The 18,180-nt window shown below is 47.7% G+C and overlaps 1 protein-coding gene across 1 annotated transcript in view; it reads left to right on the forward strand.

Moving 5' to 3' along the window:
• MUC4 (mucin 4, cell surface associated) overlaps window positions 1-18,180 on the forward strand; it is a 64,340-nt gene that overhangs the window by 29,135 nt on the left and 17,025 nt on the right. Inside the window, exons 5-12 of the mRNA XM_075557162.1 lie at window positions 243-398; window positions 5,063-5,193; window positions 9,184-9,272; window positions 14,737-14,916; window positions 15,093-15,218; window positions 15,981-16,100; window positions 16,872-17,080; window positions 17,551-17,641. Of these exons, the coding sequence (XP_075413277.1) occupies window positions 243-398; window positions 5,063-5,193; window positions 9,184-9,272; window positions 14,737-14,916; window positions 15,093-15,218; window positions 15,981-16,100; window positions 16,872-17,080; window positions 17,551-17,641 (1,102 nt within the window). The remainder of the gene's footprint in view (window positions 1-242; window positions 399-5,062; window positions 5,194-9,183; window positions 9,273-14,736; window positions 14,917-15,092; window positions 15,219-15,980; window positions 16,101-16,871; window positions 17,081-17,550; window positions 17,642-18,180) is intronic.

Consider the following 18,180-nt stretch of genomic DNA (forward strand, 5'->3'; position numbering starts at 1 on the left):
CCCAGACGATAAGGTGTGCACACGTGACTTACAGTATCAGTGCAGCTTGTATTCTGGGGCACATCAAGGGGCATCAGAGATGCCTACTGGCAAACACAAGCCTGAGAGGGGGTCAAAGGGTCCACGTGCGCAGACGCAGGTGAGCAAGATCACCACTGTAGGGAGTATGCACCGCAGGGAGAAAAGCGGGGTTACTAGGGGTGTTCAGGTGGGGCCCCATTCTCTTTTCCTTTTGCTCCTAGGAATATAAGACATTCTACGATGAATACAACCCATTAGTCCGACGGGTGGAGTCTTGGATTGCGAAATTCACAAACACCTGGAACTACAAAGCCAGGTGGACCCTAAAGGTCACCTGGGTCAATGCCCTTGCCTATCCTGCCCTCTGGACCTTCGGGGTGAGTAGACAGAGGTGCAGCCCCTGTGCACCCTCAGCAGGTCAGCCATCTGAGTGTCCCAGGCAGGAGTTCAGTCTTGCAAACTGTTCTCTGGCTTCAGAATTTGTTGAGTGCAGCGACCACCACCATGCTGAGCACTTGCTGCGTGCCGGGTGCTGGGCCCACCTCAGCCCCCACTTCCACCAGCCTCAGTGAAGGAGCTATTAGGGGCAGGTGAGAAAATGGCCTGAAGGCCACATCGAACCTCTTCTGGCTCCACATCTGCCTAAGAATGATTCCCGTGAGGCAGAGGTCAGCTCTTTCTTCACCCTCCACGTCCCTTACCAGAGCACCTTGATACCAACTGCCCCTCCTGCAGCACTGGGCTTCTCTGCTGCGTTCAACAACTCATTGCAACGACCACACAGAACTCACAGACAAAACTCACAATTATGGAGTTTAAGAGGGAAGCCAACACGTTGCAAAATGCTAAGGATGTAGTTCTTTGATTTGCAGTGCCTCTTCTCAGCCATGCTGGCAGGCATGTTGCTCTCTGGTCCTCAGTCTCTCAGCCCTGTGGTCCTCTGGCCTCCATCCAGCTGCAAGCTCCTTTAGCACTGACAAGTGCCCCAAGGCATCCCAGTCCACCAGCCAGCCTTCTGCCCACTGGCATTCAACTTTACCCCTTCTGTGGGCTGGGAAGCCTGCCACGCTGGCTCGTGATCTCAGCCTGGGCTCTGATCTTGGGCCACCTCTCCACACAGGAGATGCTTCACTCCTGGCTCTCCTTCCATGTCGGTCGTTGGAGTCTCTGCTCCTGCTTCTGAAACGGCTCGTTTTATACCCAGTGGAATAGCAAAGCTGACCAATCCCCTCCTTTAGAGTTTCGCACACCTGATTTGCTGCATGGCCCCACCCAATCATTTGGAAGGAATTACAAAGACTGTGGTGAGGTAGAAAACCAGAAAGGAAAAACACACTCAACATATCTTAACAACAGAGAGAACTAAGGAAACATTCATGTCCCGGGTTGCACTAATTGAACGATTCTATGGGCAAATTATTGACTGGTGCCAGAAAATATCAAAAGAATACACAGAGTCAGTGTACCAAAAAGACCGTGTTGACATCTTACCATTCCAAGAGGTAGCATGTGGCAAAAGCCAGTGAAAACTCCAGAAACAAGTCTAATCTCCACTGGAGGCATTAGGGGGGAAAAAGCCCCAGGAATTGATGCAATATCAACTGAAATGTTTTGACAAGCTGATGGAGCACTGGAAGGACTCACTTGGTTCTGCCAAGAAAGACAGCAACCTAGCCAACTGACTGGAAGAGATTCCTATTTGTACTCACTCCAAAGAAAAGTGACCTAACAGAATGCTCAAATTATAGAACAATATAAATGCTATCACATGCAAGCAAAAATTTCCTGCAGGTCATCCAGCAAGAGCTGCAGTAGTACATTGACAAGAAGCTTCCAGAAATCCAACCTGGATTCAGAAGAAGACATGGAACAAGTGAGATCACTGCTGGCATCCTATGGATCTTGGCTGAAAGCAGAGACTATAAAAAAGATATTTACTTGTATCTATTGACTGTGAAACGCTCTTAACTGCTTGGATCTTAACAACTTTGGATACTCTTGAGAAGAATGGAAATTCCAGAACGCTAAATTGTATTCATATGGAATCTGTATGTGAACCAAGAGGTTATTGTAGTAATGGGACTATGAATTACTTAAAATCAGGAAAACTGTGAGTCAGGGTTGTATCCTCTTACTATATTTATTCAATATGTATGCTGAGCAAATAATATGAGAAGATGAATGAATAAAGAAGGATTGGAGAAAGGTTTATTAACAGCCTTCAACATACAGATAACACATCTTGCTTGCCGAAAATGAGGAGGTCTAGAAGCACTTGCTGATGAAGATCAAGGATCACAGCCTTCAGTGTGGATTACAACCCAATGCAAAGAAGACCCAAACCCTCACAACCGGACCGGTAGGTAACATCATGCTAAATGGAGAAGATGTTAAAGTTGTTGTGGAGTTTGTCTTGCTTGGATCCACAATCAGTGCTCATAGAGATCAAATCATGCACTGAATTGGGTAAATCTGCTGCATATGACTTCTTTTAAATGTCGAAAAGCAAGGATATTACTTTGAGGACTAAGCCAGGCTATTACTTTGAGGACTAAGGTAGACCTGACTCAAGTCATGATATTTTCAGTCAGCTCATATGCATGTGAAAGTTGGACATTGAATAAGGAAGGTCAAAGAAGAACCAACTCATGTGAATTATGGTGCTGGTGAAGGTTATGGAAAATACCATGAGCTGGCAAAAGAACAAACAGACCTGTTTTGGAAAAAGTACAGCCAGAAAGCTTCTTAGAATCAAAGATGGTGAGACTTCGTCTCCTGTACTTTGAACATGTCACGAGGAGAGACCAGTCCTCGAGAAGGACATCATGCTTGGTAAAGCAGAGGGGCAGTGAGAAAGAGAAATGCCCTCGATGGGACGGATGGACACTGTGGCTGCAATGATGGGCTCAAACATGCAATCACTGGGAGGGCGGCACGGGACCGGGCAGCAGTTCATTCTGCCGTACCGAGTCACTGTGAGCCGGAACCATCTCAACAGCTCCCAACAATAGCAATGGAGACACAAGCCACACTCAGTGATTGCGCTTCGCTGCAAGTGGAAACAGAAAGTGGAATTAGGGGAGGTAAAAAATGACTGCCCCTTGTAGCTTCTTCCTGTGGCTCAACCTGGTATTACGATCTGGGTTGCAGTTTTAGAGATGAGGCAGATAGCTGCTAGAGGGGTTACATCACTTGCTGGAGGTCATACAGCAAGTAAATGGAAAGGCTGGCCTGAAACCAAAGTTTTTCTAGCTCTAAACTCTTAAGCACAGTTCCCCGCAATGGAAGTGAGGCTCACCACATGGCCTCCTTAGGCTTTCCTTTGAGGACTCACCAATCTTCCTCTCACAAGTCTGGTCAAAAGTCACTTGCTTCTTCACTCAACAAAAGAAGAAGAAGGAAAAACTATATTTATAGGTGCATATATAGAGATGTAAATATTTAAATATATAAATTTAGGTGTATTTGTTTATATACAGCAAGGAAGCAGATGGACTTTGGGCCTCTACTTAAATCTTACCCCAGTTCAAGAATGGTCTGTTCTAACAATGCAGTACTGTGGGATACCCACCCTCCTGACACGATCGCTGAAGACAAAATGGGTGCATAAGCAAATATGGTGAAGAAAGCTGATGGTGCCCGGCTATTAAAAGATATAGCATCTGTGTTCTTAAAGGCTTGTAGTTAATTAAGTGGCCATGTAACAGGGAAGCAGCAAAGCTCACAAAGAAGAAGCACACCAGCCTGTGTGATCATGAGGTGTCAATGGGAATAGGTATCAGAAGGTCAAAAATAAGCAACCAAATCAATGTGAAGAAGCATGGATGTAGTGGAGACCCAAAACCCACCTGTGCGTTAATTGGACAGTCCCTCACAGAAGAGCCAAAGGGAAAGGATGATAGTTCCAGGGTGCGGTACAGCACTGATGAAACACATAACTGTCCTCTAGTTCTTTACTATTTCCTCCCCCGATGATCATGGTTACAGTTCTACCTCATTAACCTCGTTAAACTTGCATGTGTTCATTGGTAAACTTAAGATCTTTTGATGCATGAAAACCAGCATCAATAACCCCTCAATAAAAATAATGGGAGTAACCGTCTCCTGAGGGTATGGGAAGAGGGCTGGGAAAGAGGGTAAAAGGTACTGATAGCAATGATGACTGTATAACCCCATTGAATGGGAGCAAGCAACAGAATTGTAGGTGCATGGATATATTGGCTAGTGAAAAAATATATATACACACACACATACATATACCTATATACTCGAGAATAAACCAACCTGAATATCAGCCAAGGCACCCAATTTTACCACAAAAACTGCATAAAAGCTGTGCTGAAAAACTCAGTTTATACACAAGCATATATGGTAATAAAACAATAAGAATAAAACAATAAGTGTTCTTCCATGGAGCGGGGATTAAGGGGAGCTGATATCAAGGAGGTCGAGAAGAAGAAGAATGTTTCGAACGTGACTGTGGTAACAAGTGTAAAATACTGCTTGACGAGACTGAACTATGGACTGTTACGATATCTGTAAGCGCTCCCAATAAAATGATAATAAAATTGTGGATTACCTACTTTGTACAATGCACCCTGATTGGCACCCAGCGGGCTCTGCCTTCAGAGAACCTCCCATCTCACCTGCCATATGTCCTCCCATGCCATTCAGGGCAAGAGGACATTGGGGTTTTGTCTTTTAAATATCTCTAAGAAAACAAACTGAAATTCAGCTCTCTGATGTTCTTGCTCATCTCTCAGATTCCTATAGCGCTCTCTCACAAACCCTCTTTTAGCTCAATTGAAGCCCTTTGTCTGTTCTCCTGGGAAATAAATCAGAAAGAAGGCAAGTCCACCTAGTTAGGTACTTTGATGCCCAGGGGACAAGCTGACCTAAAAATCCCACACTTGCCCTGGGGAGGCCTGGCACAGGTGATGTGTGTGTTGGGGCTGTGGTGTGAAGTGCGTGGTAGGGCATCAGGGCAGTGACCCCAGATCTCTCACGAGTATCCTTGTATTTGTCTCCAACCAACCTCTAGACCAACACCTACCAGGCCATCCTCTCCACAGACGGGAGCAAGTCCTATGCCCTGTTTCTCTATCAAAGTGGCGGCATGCAGTGGGACGCGGCCCAGCGCCGAGGCAACTCAGTCATCATGGGCTTCTCCAGGTAGGATGGGAGGGGATGTTAGCACTGGTCAAATTGGATGAATCCCTCTGTATACAGCAAGGTACACACACACACACACACACACACACATACACACACACACACCCCTCTTAGGGTGAGGCATGAATCCTCCGTGGTGTTTTTGACTCATTGGGGCCACACACTGCACTATTTCAAAGTAAAACCAAGAACAACCGGTTGCCTTTGAGTTGACCTCAATGCCCGAGGACCTCACATGGGTCAGAGCAGAGCTGAGCTCCTTACACTTCATGGCCCTTTCTTTTTAAATATATTTTTTGGCTGCTAGATGGCAAGGCCTTTTTCTGAGGTGTTGTGAGCGGGGTGGGGGTGGGCCTTGAACCTCCAGCCTTTTGGTTAATCACTGAGTGCATTAACTGTTTGCAGCATCGAGGGACTCTATTTCAAATAAAAAGACCTCCCTTTGCCCCGTCCTCCTCTTTACTATCCCCACAAACCATGAACGCCCCCATCCAGTGACAGTGACAAAGCAACAAGACTGTCGTCCAACCCCACCAGCCCTGTCATCTCAGAGAACCAGTCCCTGTGCACAGTAGTCATTCCCAGCTTGGACTTCCCTGATTTCCCCTACATTAGCTGACCTCTCTTGACTTCTCAAATAGTATAATAAAAACACCACATCCCTACACCAAGCCCATAGCCAGCAGGTCATTTCCAACTCCTAGTGACCTTATGGAAACCCAACAACAATGACAACTCACGCCATCAAGTCAATGCCAACTCACAGTGACTCTGTAGGACAGGATAGAACTGCCCGGTGAGTTTCTGAGACTGTAACTCTTTACAGGAGTAGAAAACCCCATCTTTCAGAATGGGAGAGGAGGAGGTGGGGGAAAGGAAGTGGTGTTAACTAACACAGGGACAAGGGAACAAGTGATCCAAAATTGGTGGCAAGGGGGGTGTAGGAAGCCTGGTAGGGCTTGATCAAGGGCAATGTAATGGAGAGGAATGACTGAAACCCAATGAAGACTGAGCATGATAGTGGAACCAGAGGAAAGTAAAAGGAAATAGAGGAAAGAACTAGGAGCCAAAGGGCATTTATAGAGGTGTAAATCAAGGCATGTACATATGTAAATATATTTATATATGATGACAGGGAAATAGATCTACGTGCATATATTTATAGGTTTAATATTAAGGTAGCATATGGACATTGGGCCTCTACTCAAGTACTCCTCCAATGCAAGAACACTTTGTTCTATTAAACTGGCATTCCCTGGTGCTCACCTTCCCGACACAATCACTGAAGAAAAAGCGGGTACATAAGCAAATGTGGTGAAGAAAGCTGATGGTGCCCAGCTATCAAACGATATAGCATCTGGGGTCTTAAAGGCTTGAAGGTAAACAAGCAGCCATCTAGCTCAGAAGCAACAAAGCCCACATGGATGAAGCACACCAGCCTGTGTGATCGCAAGGTGTCGATGATATCAGGCATCAGGCATCAAAGAACAAAAAATCATATCATTGTGAATGAGGGGGAGTATGGAGTGGGGACCCAAAGCCCATCTGTAAACACAGGGAATCCAGGACAGATGAACCCTTCAGGACCAGTGGTGAGAGTGATGATACCAGGAGGGTGGAGGGGAGTTGGGGTAGAAAGGGGAACTGATTCCAAAGACCTACATATAACCCCTTCCCTGGGGGACGGACAACAGAAAAGTGAATGAAGGGAGATGTCAGACTGTGTAAGACATGACAAAATAATAATTTATAAATTATCAAGGGTCCATGAGGAGTGGGGTGGAGAGGGAGGGGAAAACTGAGGAGCTGATACCAAGATGTATGTATGGATTGTGATAAAAGTTGTACAAGCCCCCAATAAAATGATTTTAAAAAGAAAGAAAATCCCATCTTTCTTCCACAGAGCAGGCTGGTGGTTTCAAACTGCCGACCTTCCAGATTACAGCCCAATGCTTAACCACTGTGCCACCAGGGCTCCTCCCATGACCCAATAGGACAGCGCCCCATGGGTGTTCCAAGGCTATAATCATTACGAGAGGAGATGGCTCATCTTTCTCCCATGGCCACTGGTGAATTAGAATCACTGGCCTTTCTAGTTAGCTGCTCAGTGTTTAATCATCGTATTACTCCAGCCAAACTCCATGCCAACTCACAGCGACACTCTGAGGCACGGTTGAACTGCCCCCGTGGGTTCCCAGGACTGCAAAGCTTTGTGGGAGTAGGAAGCCCCACCTTTCTTCCTTGGAGCGGCTGGAGGATTTGAACTGCTGAGCTGAGCAGTTAACAGCCCAGCTCAAAACCACTATGCCATCAGGGCTCCTTTTGATCAAGACGACCAGCAGCAATTGCTCTAGGTAGGTAATAAGCATTATTTTGTTTGACTATCCTAAAGCCCCATGAGGTAGATACAATTTCTCATCACAGTTTCACACTGAGGTGCAGATGGATAAATAATTCACCCAGTCACAGAACTGGAAAGGGACTAAGGGAAGATTTGAACCCAGACATCTGACGCTGAGGTCACCTGACTATCAAATTCAGTGTAAGGATGAGCCCGTACTCATCAAGCGTCATCCAGCAGCTCCTTTGGGTGGGGCTGAAGAGGAAGAATGGGAGGAGAGCCGTGTCTGGCTGAGAGGTTGGCTTTCCACGAGTAGAAAGAGTTCTGAGGCGACAGCGGCGTGTCTCCAGCTGCTGGTGGGTGCCACCATTGTGAGTCTTGGGTGCTGTGGAGAAGAAAGGAGTGGAATTATTCCATCAGCTGGGACCTCACAGCATCCCCAGTCCTCCGGGGTGGTGTCATGCGCGTGTGTTGGGTTAGAGTGGGGCGCACGACTGCTTTGAGGCTGCCCCCAGACGGAAACTGGGTGCTGCTGCCCCACGGTTTCCTCCTTCCCAGAGCCTCTCTTGCACACCACGGCCGAGGGGGGTGACGGGAGTGGCAGAGGCAGCAGTTCCCATTTATGTGGTTTTCACTCCATTCTGAGGGGTTTGTAAATGTTCCTGCATCTCATCTCCATGATACTGTTAAGCGGATGCTACTATAATCCTGTTTATGCAGATGATAAAACTAAGATTCAGAAACTTGCCCCTGGTAACCAATCTTGTAGAATCAGGAGGTGAATCTCTGACTGTCTCACTCCCTCTTCCCCATCTTAATATGACAATGTTTCCCACAGCGCCCCCCCCCCCTCCACCATAGGTGTCAAAGTAGAACTGTGCTTTGTGGTGTTTTCAGTGGCGGCTTTTTTTTTCCTTCTGAGATGCCTTTAACTGGATTCAAACCTTTAACCTTTCTGTCAGCAGCCAAGCACATTAATCATTTGCTCCACCCACTGCCACTCGTCAATCCCTAGTTTAAGAGAAAACAATGAAGAAGGTCTGAACTCTTTGTTATTTTCACACCCACCTCCTGACCAAAGGAATCCTGGTGGCCTAGTGGGCTATGCACTGGGCTGCTAACCACAAGGTCAGCAGTTCGAAACCACCGGTTGCTCTGAAGAACAAAGCTGAGGCTTCCTACCCCTTAAAGATTTACAGTCTCAGAAGTCCAAGAGGGCTGTTGGCATCTGTACTATAGAGTCGCAGTAATTTAGGATCCCCTTAGTGGCAATGAGCCTGAGTCTCATGACCAAGTGAAACTGCCTGGTTCCTGCAGGTAGGAACCAGACGTGGATCAAGGTAGAGCCACACTGTTCCTGTCTCATCCGCCTCTTCTAATTGCTGGAGTCAGTAATTCTGTCTGGCCAATCAACTAAATGACTGCCCAACTGGCTGGGTGGTTGACTGGCTTTCAGACTGATGGATTAACTGAAGAGTTGACTACTCAGCTGATGACTGATGGCTGAGCAGAACAAAGCGAAGGAGCAATGGAAAGAAAGGCGGGACGGAAGGAAAGGGAGCAAAGGAAGGAAGGAAGGACATAATGGTTGAAAGAGAATTAATTCCTTGATTGTAACAGAAACCCGTGATGCTTTTCTTTGCCTGCAGTGGAGACGGGTATTTCCAGAACAGCCCCCTGATATTCCGGCCAGTGTGGGAGAAGTATCGTCCAGACCAATTCCTGGACTTCAACTCAGGTAAAAGCGCCCCTTTCTCTCTCTGGAGATGGCCTCAGGTTCTCTTGTGTCTTCTACTCGATGTGCCTTGGCACCCCTAGAGGGGAGCTCTCTAGCATCTCCACCTTTTCTAAGGATATGAGCAACACAATCCAGCCTCCCATCGGTGAAATGGTAACTTTTTTGTCTTTGATCTATGGTTTTCTGGGTAGAGAAGTCAGGAGGGGTGGATCTATGAAGATGGCCCCTGGATTAATAATTACCTGGGAGCACAGAAGGAGATGTTGGGACCAGGGGATGAGTCAGCAGTCATAAGTTCAAGAAGGAAGAAAATGTTCCAAAGTTGATGTAGTGATAACGGCACAGCCCTTCTGAATATGTTGAACTTGAATTGTATAATATGTTAATTCTAGCCCAATAGAACAGTTTAGAATAAGCAGCCATCTAAGTGAGACACCACCTAAGTCCACATGGAGAAGCACACCAGTCTATGTGATCCAAGGACTGTAAAGAGCAAAATCCAAATCCAGAGGAGGGATTGGTATCAGAGCTTAAATTCTGAACACCTGGTTTGCAGAAAGCTATGGATGACAGTGAAAGCTCAAAATCCGATTGTAGAATCTTCATGTGTATCAAGCCTCTGGTGAATCCCCTCTGACCACAATCCAGGGAGGTGAGCAGCCTTGCTAGCAGAGCACTGTATTGATTGGGGTAGACATTGTTAGGCTAAAATGTAACACCTTCTCATTTGATCTCCATTTTGATCCATTTTAAAATTGTTTCCATTTTTAATATTTTCTATTGAGGTTTTTCTCTTTTACCTTGTCATTGTTCTTGGTTCTGTTTGTTTGTGTCTTGTTTTTGTTTTGTCTGATTTTCTGTATATGAAATCCAGGGTAGATAAATCTACAGAGACCATAACAGGATTAGTAATTACCTAGGGGCATGGCAGGGGAGGTTGGAGGGAAATGAGGAACTAAGGAAACAGGTACAAGAGATAAGAAAATGTTCTAAAATTAATTGTGATAATAATTACACATTTTTTCTTATAATGATTGAACTATTAAATTGTGTGCTATGTGACCTAGGGATAGAGTCATGATGGTGTGTGTGCATGCATGCACACTTGTTGAGAGAGTTCTTGGTGTGTTTCCCCTGACACCAGCCAGGTCATTGTAGAGAAGATAAACAATTATCATTATTATCAAAATCTTAGCAATGTATGTACTTGTATAGGTATACCAAGTTCAAACCACACTCACTGCCACTGAGTTGATGCTGACTGTGTAGGATAGGGCAGAGCTGCCCCTCTGAGTTTCTGACACTGTAACTCTTTCGGAATCTTCATCTTTCTCCTGAGGAGCAGATAATGGTTTCGAATTGCTGGCCTTGCAGATTGAAGTCCAACATTTAACCAATTTGCCACCAGGGCTCCTTTGTATAAGTATAGATGGGGTTAAAACCTAAGGTACAATACTATACCTGAAAGTGGTGGACTTCGGAGTCCCCTTTCCCACCCATGGCACTGGGGTGGCCAATATGCAAGCTTACAACCAATGATGAGGCAACCTTGACTGCTGAGAGTGAGGAGGACCTGAAGCATGTGCTGATGAAGATCAAGGATGGCAGCCTTCGGTATGGGTTACAAATCAATGTAAAAAAAGACCAAAATCCTCACAACGGGACCAACAGGGAGCATCATGCTAAATGGCGAAAAGATTGAAAAGGAAAGATTGAAGTTGCCAAGGATTTTGTCTGGCTTGGATCCACAATCAATGCTCATGGAAGCAGCAGGCAAGAGATCAAGAGACGAGTTCCATTGGACAAATCTGCTGTGCAAGACCTGTATAGAGTGTTGAAAAGCAAGAATGTTGCTTTGAAGACTAAGGTGAACCCTGACCCAAGCCATGGTGTTTTCTCAATTGCCTTCTATGTATGCGAAAGTTAGACATTTAATATGGAAGGCTGGAGAAGAATCGATGCATTTGAATTGTAACGCTGGTGAAGAACAGTGAAAGTGTCATGGACTGACCAAAGGATGAACACCTCTGTCTTGGAAGAAGTGCATCCAGAGCACTCCTTAGAGGCAAGCATGTCCAGATGTTGTCTCATGTACTCTGGACATGTCAGAAGAGACCGGTGTCTGGGAAAGGACATCATGCTTGGTAAAGTAGAGGGACATCAAAAAAGGAGACCCGCCACAAGATGGACGGACACAGTGGCTGCAACAGTGAGCTCAAACATAACAATTGTGAGGTTGGTACAGGACCAGGCAGTGTTTCGTGCTGTTGAGCACAGAGTTGCTTTGGGTTGGACCGCACTCAATATCACCGAACAACAATAGCAACACAATCACTTGTGTTGGTCGAGTGAAAGCTCTAATACCCACTAGGATTTGTTTCTCCAAGCTCCTTCTCCCTCCCAGGGATGGTCACTGGACGTAGGGAACACCTTAGTTAGCCTCGCGGTGTTGGAACAAGCCCCTACGACACATGCTGATCTCTGTGGCTCCCCAGCTGTCTTCTGGGCACAGACTCTTCCTGGTCATTTTGGCCCTAAAGAGTCTATGTTGCAGAAGGGGGAGGAAATGGCAGGCTGGCTGGTGGAGGGAATCCATGGGGAGGGATTGTTTAGAGGTTTGGAAAGTGTCACAATTTAGAATAACAAGTTAGGAGGGTGACAGATAGGGTGGATTAAGAGTGATGGCCAGGGTCTGCTCTGAGTTGAGTGCTGGTGAGACCTGCCTGCCCTGCACTTGCCCCAGGTTTTGACTAAGACTCAAGATCTGGGGATTTTCGAATCTTGTAGCAAAGGGATTTGGGGGAGGAATCACTGCCAGTTTCTATTGGGTGAAACCGTCACTGAAAGAGCTTACCAGCAAAAAGGGCATGTACAGAACAGCAAGAGGAACAGAGCAAGGAAGTCCTGAGGGAGTACCAAAAATAGACTTTGGGGCCAGGGCGTGGCACCCCATCAGACTGCACCAGAACACAATTCTAAATATCAACAAACAGACCTTGAACTATTTACAGGCTTTTCTTTTTTTTTTGGTCATTAATTTTGTTTTTGTTGTTTTGTTTTCTTTTGTTGCTTTATTTTGCTCTGTCTTGTTTTTTGTGCATACTATTATCTCTGCAGGTCTATCTAGATAAGATAGGCTGGATAAACAATCTGGAAGAGAAAACAACTGGACCCATTGCTCTGGTGGGGGGGGGGACATGGGAGAGGGAAAGGTGAGGAAAAGGAAGTGGTATTAACAAATCCAGGGACAAGGGAACAACAAGTAATCCAAAATCAGTGGCGAGGAGGGTGTAAGAGGTCTGGTAGGGCTTGATCAAGGGCAATGTAACTGAGAGGAATGACTGAAACCCAAATGAAGGCTGAGCATGACAGTGGGACAAGAGGAAAGTAAAAGGAAATAGAGGAAAGAACTAGGAGCCAAAGGGCATTTATAGAGGTCTAAATCAAGGCATGTACATATATTTATATATGATGATGGGGAAATAGATCTATGTGCATATATTTATAGCTTTAGTATTAAGGTAGCAGATGGACATTGGGCCTCCACACAAGTACTCCCTCAAATGCAAGAACACTTTGTTCTATTAAACTGGTGTTCCATAATGCTCACCTTACCAACTGTGTTAGACAGGGTTCTCTAGAGAGACAAAACCAGATTTCTAATAATTTTATATACATATTTATACAGAAAGATAGATATATAATCTATAATCTGTTCAAGAAATGAACAGTTAAATTATAAAGCAGTACAAATGGCTCAGTGCAACTCACTCCTGTGAGAGAGTTGTGAGACACCCGCAGTCCTTCAAGTTTTGAGGGCCACCAGGTAGTCCTCTGTAGAGAAAATTCCGGCTATCCCAGCACAGGCAGCAAACAGCAAGGCAGGTCACCAACAGTCAGCCAGGTCACCAACAGTCAGCCAGGTCACCAACAGTCAGTCCCCAGCTCAAGAGATATAAATTCCAATTGTGTGGCAAAGCAGGTCTTGAAGGAACCTCAAACTACAGTGACACAGTCCATGGGTTAGGTGTCCCACAGGTAGTATAGCTTGCAAATTGAGGCACAGAACAAGCAAGGCAGCCGCACACTGGTCCAATGATCAAAGAGGGAGAGACAAGAAAGACGAGGTTCACCAAGCCATTCATCTCTTCATCCTTCAATTAATCCCACATGTGTTTATTGGCCAGGCTGTCACAATAAACTAACTTCCTCACCAACTCAATCCCTGAAGACAAATGGGTGCATAAGCAAATGTGGTGAAGAAAGCTGATGGTGCCCGGCTATCAAACGATATAGTGTCTGGGGTCTTAAAGGCTTGAAGGTAAACAAGCGGCCATCTAGCTCAGAAGCAAGAAAGCCCACATGGAAGAAACACACCAGCCTGTGTAATCACGAGGTATCAAAAAACAAAAAATCATATAATTGTGAATAAGGGGGAGTGTGGAGTGGGGATCCAAAGCCCATCTATAGGCAACTGGACATTCCCTAACAGAATGGTGGCGGGAAGGAGATGAGCCAGTCAGGGTGCAGTGTAGCAACAATGAAACATACAACTTTCCTCTAGTTCTTAAATGCTTCATCCTCCCCACTATCATGATCCCAATTCTACCTTACAAATCTGGCTAGACAAGAGGATGTACACTGGTACAGATAGGAACTGGAAACACAGGGAATCCAGGACAGATGAACCCTTCAGGACCCAGGTGGTGAGAGTGGCGATACCAGGAGGGTGGAGGGAAGATGGGGTAGAAAGGGGGAACCGATTAAAAGGATCTACATATAACCTCCTCCCTGGGGGACGGACAACAGAAAAGTGGGTGAAGGGAGATGTCGGACAGTGTAAGACCTGACAAAATAATAATTTATAAATTATCAAGGGTTCATGAGGGAGGGAATACAGGGAGGGGGTGGAAACTGAGGAGCTGATACCAAGGGCTGAAATAGAAAGGAAATGTTTTGAGAATGATGATGGCAGCAAATGTACAAATGTGCTTGACACAATGGATGGATGGATAGATTGTGATAAGATGATTTTTTTTTTAAAGAAACTAACACACTACTAAAATGACCTGTGTTCGGCTAAAAAACTATTGGGTTACAGGAGCAATCTTCTGGAACTATACCCAGGCTTGCTGTTGCTAGGCCATGTGGTCCTTCTATGCTCACCTCTTCGAGGACCCCCACCCTGTTTCCCCCAGGGAAGGACAGGCGTCCAGCTGCAGTCGGGTGTTTATTTTTCATGGCTGCCTCTTCAGTGCGGGAAAAGCGGCATCGCATTGTAGTTTATTGTGTTTATGAATAATAGCTTGTGTTATTTAATGATCTGTACATAACTTAAAAGAAGAAGAAGAGCTGCCCGGAGAACGGAGGGCAAGGTGTGAACGCCTGTTTCTAAGCTTTCGTGTGCGCTGAAATAGAGCCTGAAGCGCAGGCCCTGTGATGACTCCTTCTGCTTGCTCCCCAGGCCTCCAGGGCCTGCAGTTCTATGTGCTACACAGGCGAGAAAGGCCCAACTACCGGCTCAAGTGCCTGCAGTGGCTGAACAGACAGCCTCAGTGGCCCAGCTGGGGCTCGAACCAGATCTCCTGCCCTTGCTCATGGCAGCAAGGACGATGGGATTTACGATTCCAGCCCACCAACCCAGGTGACTCCTTCTTCCTGTCTCTTGGGTATGCTTCCTGAGCTGTATAAACCCACTGCCCATCACCCCTCCCCTGCCCTTTCCAAGGCACCCTCAGCTTCTCCCCAGAGTCCACATGCATGTCCTTCCCCCTTGCACCTCACCACGGCCTGACTGCACTGTGTCTGGACCTGTTGCAGGCTGGTGGGGCAGAGGCAGCCGGCAACTGTGCAGCTTCTCATCCTGGCGCGGGGGCGTGTGCTGCAGTTATGGGCCCTGGGGAGAACTTCAAGAAGGCTGGAGAGTGCAGGGTCCTTGGCAGCTTGGTATGTATGTCCCACCTCCGCTAAACCCCAACCACCCTTTCCAACCAGATGTCAACCCTGGGCACCACGCCGACGATGGGCCTCCTGGCCCTATTCTTTTCCCTCTCTGAGACTCAGTTTCCAAATCTGTAAAGGGAGAATGCTTTCAGTGTCCCTTTTGGGTCTGATAGTCTACGAATGTATGACTGGAGGCCTTCGTGGCCTGTCTGCACTTGGCCCCATCGCCACAGCCCAAAGTGGAAGCATCTGTCCAGGGAAGTAAAAGTGGGCTCGTCTGTCCCCCATCCCTTCACACCACCCAGATTAGCGGGCTAGGTGGACAAAGATGGAGAGTTAGCTACTCCCAGAGGCCCTGAAAGGAGCTGCAGAGCACAGGGTCATGTGCACGGAGGGCCCAGGGTGCCTTCCAGTCTTGGTTCAATCCCGTTGCAGCTGCCTTAGTCCCCAGACCATACTCTGCCCCTTCCCATTTTGACCCCTTTGGGAAAAGTGGAATTTCGCACAGTCTTCACCAAGGGGCCTCGCTGAGCTCCTACTGTTGTGGGCCAGGCCTTGGGCTGCACGATGGTTTGTCCGGCAAACCTGCCAGGAAGACAGTAATTGGGAGTTCAGTCACCCAAGGCCATCGAGCAGGGTGCATTTTGAACCTAGAGGTGCTTGATTCCAAAGCTGGGCTATTGTCACATCATGCTGACCTGTCCAGTCTTTCAAGTGACTTCTCCACTGTCCCCATCTCCCCAAACATGCCGTGCTTCTCCCCAGGCCAGGAACTGGAGTCGCAGAACTGGTGCTGCCGCTGGAATGACAAGCCCTTCTTCTGCACCTTGTACCAGCAGAGGCAGCCCCGTGTCAGCTGTGCCGGATACAGGCCTCCCCGACCAGGTGAGGCAGGGCCTCCGGGGAGGGCTGGCTTCTTGGGCCTGGTTCATGGAGGCTGGACCAGGGAAGCATTGCCTTTGGACTAAAGTTGTAGCCACAGAGAAGCTGGCGATGATTCCAGGGTGGTGGTTGTGGGAATAGGAGGGGCTTTGTACCAGGGGCATGCATGGGGGAGGGGTTGAGAACGGGGGGCGGGGGATAAGGAAAAAACATAAATGGATTAAGGGGCCCAAACATGCAAAAAGACTCCTGAAGAAGATTTCATTGTTCTGTGAACATCTCCCCAGGTTTGATCTAAGGGCCAATGCCTTGTCTGGGGAGCGAGGGGAACGGGGCTGGCTATCTCAGCCCCTGTAAAAGGTGGCCGATGCAAAGGGGAAGCAGAGGAAGAATCGACGCACTCAGACAATGGCATTCGTGAAAGCGTGGACTATACTGTGAACTATGAAGAATGAACCAGGCAGTCTGGGAAGAAAGAGAACCAGAACACTCCTTAGGAACAAGGATGACAAGACTGGGGCTTGCCTACTGTAGGCGTGTGGTCAGTCACTAGGGACCGGTCACTAGGGAAAGAGAGCATGATTGGGAGAGGGTGGATGAAAGGAGTAAAGCTTCCCTGAGACGGATCAGGCTTGAGAGCAGCAAGAGTGCACTCAAACGTACCCGGGGCCCTGACCGGGGTGCAGCCCCAGTCGGAGCCAATGCCATGGCAGTGAACAGCAAGACCCTCCCGCTGGTCTGCCACGCCAACGGAGTCTCTCTCCTTTTTGCCAGGTTGGATGTTTGGGGACCCTCACTTCATGACGTTGGATGGTGTCAATTACACCTTCAATGGGCTGGGGGACTTCCTTTTGGTCCGGGCCCAGGACGGAAATTCCTCTTTCCAACTGGAGGGCCGCACCGCCCAGACTGGCACAATTCAGGCCACCAACTTCATTGCCTTTGCTGCTCGGTACAAGTCCAGCAGGCTGGACCCCATCACGGTGAGGAAAGGGAGCCAGGGTACCTCTGCACGGCCCCTAGAGAGCCCCATTTCTGCATGCCCCCTAGAGAGCCCCGAGGTCACTTCCACAGGAAATGGAGCAAACAGGGGGGGGGGCGCGTGAGAAAAGGCAGGGGAAGGAGACAGGAGGGCGGGGAGAAGGCTAGCTGCTACTAGTATCCTGGCGGGAAGAGCAGGTTCTTGAGGCAGCAGTTTGGGATCCTGGCTCCCCAAGGTGCGACTTTTGGAAAAGTGCTTTTCAGTCTCTGATCCCAAGACTCCCTTCCTCTCAGGGCTGTGGTGCAATGTAAATGAGAGCATCAGAGAAATGTGTCTCACCTAGAGCCTAGCCCCAGGGAGACACTCGGAGATGCTAGTGCTCGAAACCTCCTTGCCACACGCAGCCTCGTCGTCGTCACCTTCGGCTTCCTCCAGGCTCGGGTCCGGCTTACTTCTCCACTTCCCTCCTAGGTTCGATGGGTTCTGGAGTCCAACAACAAAATCCATGTTCAGCTCAATAACGAGACGGTGACCTTTAAGACCAACGGTGAAGACGCGGAAGGTAGGCTGGGGGGAGTGGTAAGCCACCCTCTCCCGTGGGGTGCCCAGCGCCCTGGGGCGCTATGTGTTGGGATGTGGAGGCAGCAGCAGGGCAGGGTCAGGACAGAGCAGAGAAGGCTACGACCAAGTAGATGCTTCACCTCAGGAACACGGCATTGCATACTCCCTCCATTCCTATCTTCCCTCCAGCGCTGGTCCTCTCCTTTGATAACCAGTGCTCAGTCCCCAGGGAGTCCCCAGGGAGAAGATCGTGTGGGTGTTTGGGACAGGGTCACGAGAGATGGTTCCCCCCACCCAGGACATCCCAGGGCTGTTCTCAGAGTGTCCTCTCTGCCCCATGAACCTGCAGGACCATCAGGTCCTAGGCCTTCAATGTTCCTGGCTGGTTTCGGTTTCTTCTTCTTCTTCTTCTTCTTCACCTTCTTCTTCTTCTTCTTCACCTTCTTCTTCTTCTTCTTCACCTTCTTCCTCTTTTCTGCTGCTTCATCTTCTTTTGTGTAAAAGGTTTATTGAAATAGAGTATACATACCCCATAATTCA

The sequence above is a fragment of the Tenrec ecaudatus genome, chromosome 8 (genome assembly GCF_050624435.1).
Source record: "Tenrec ecaudatus isolate mTenEca1 chromosome 8, mTenEca1.hap1, whole genome shotgun sequence".
NCBI lineage: Eukaryota > Metazoa > Chordata > Mammalia > Afrosoricida > Tenrecidae > Tenrec > Tenrec ecaudatus.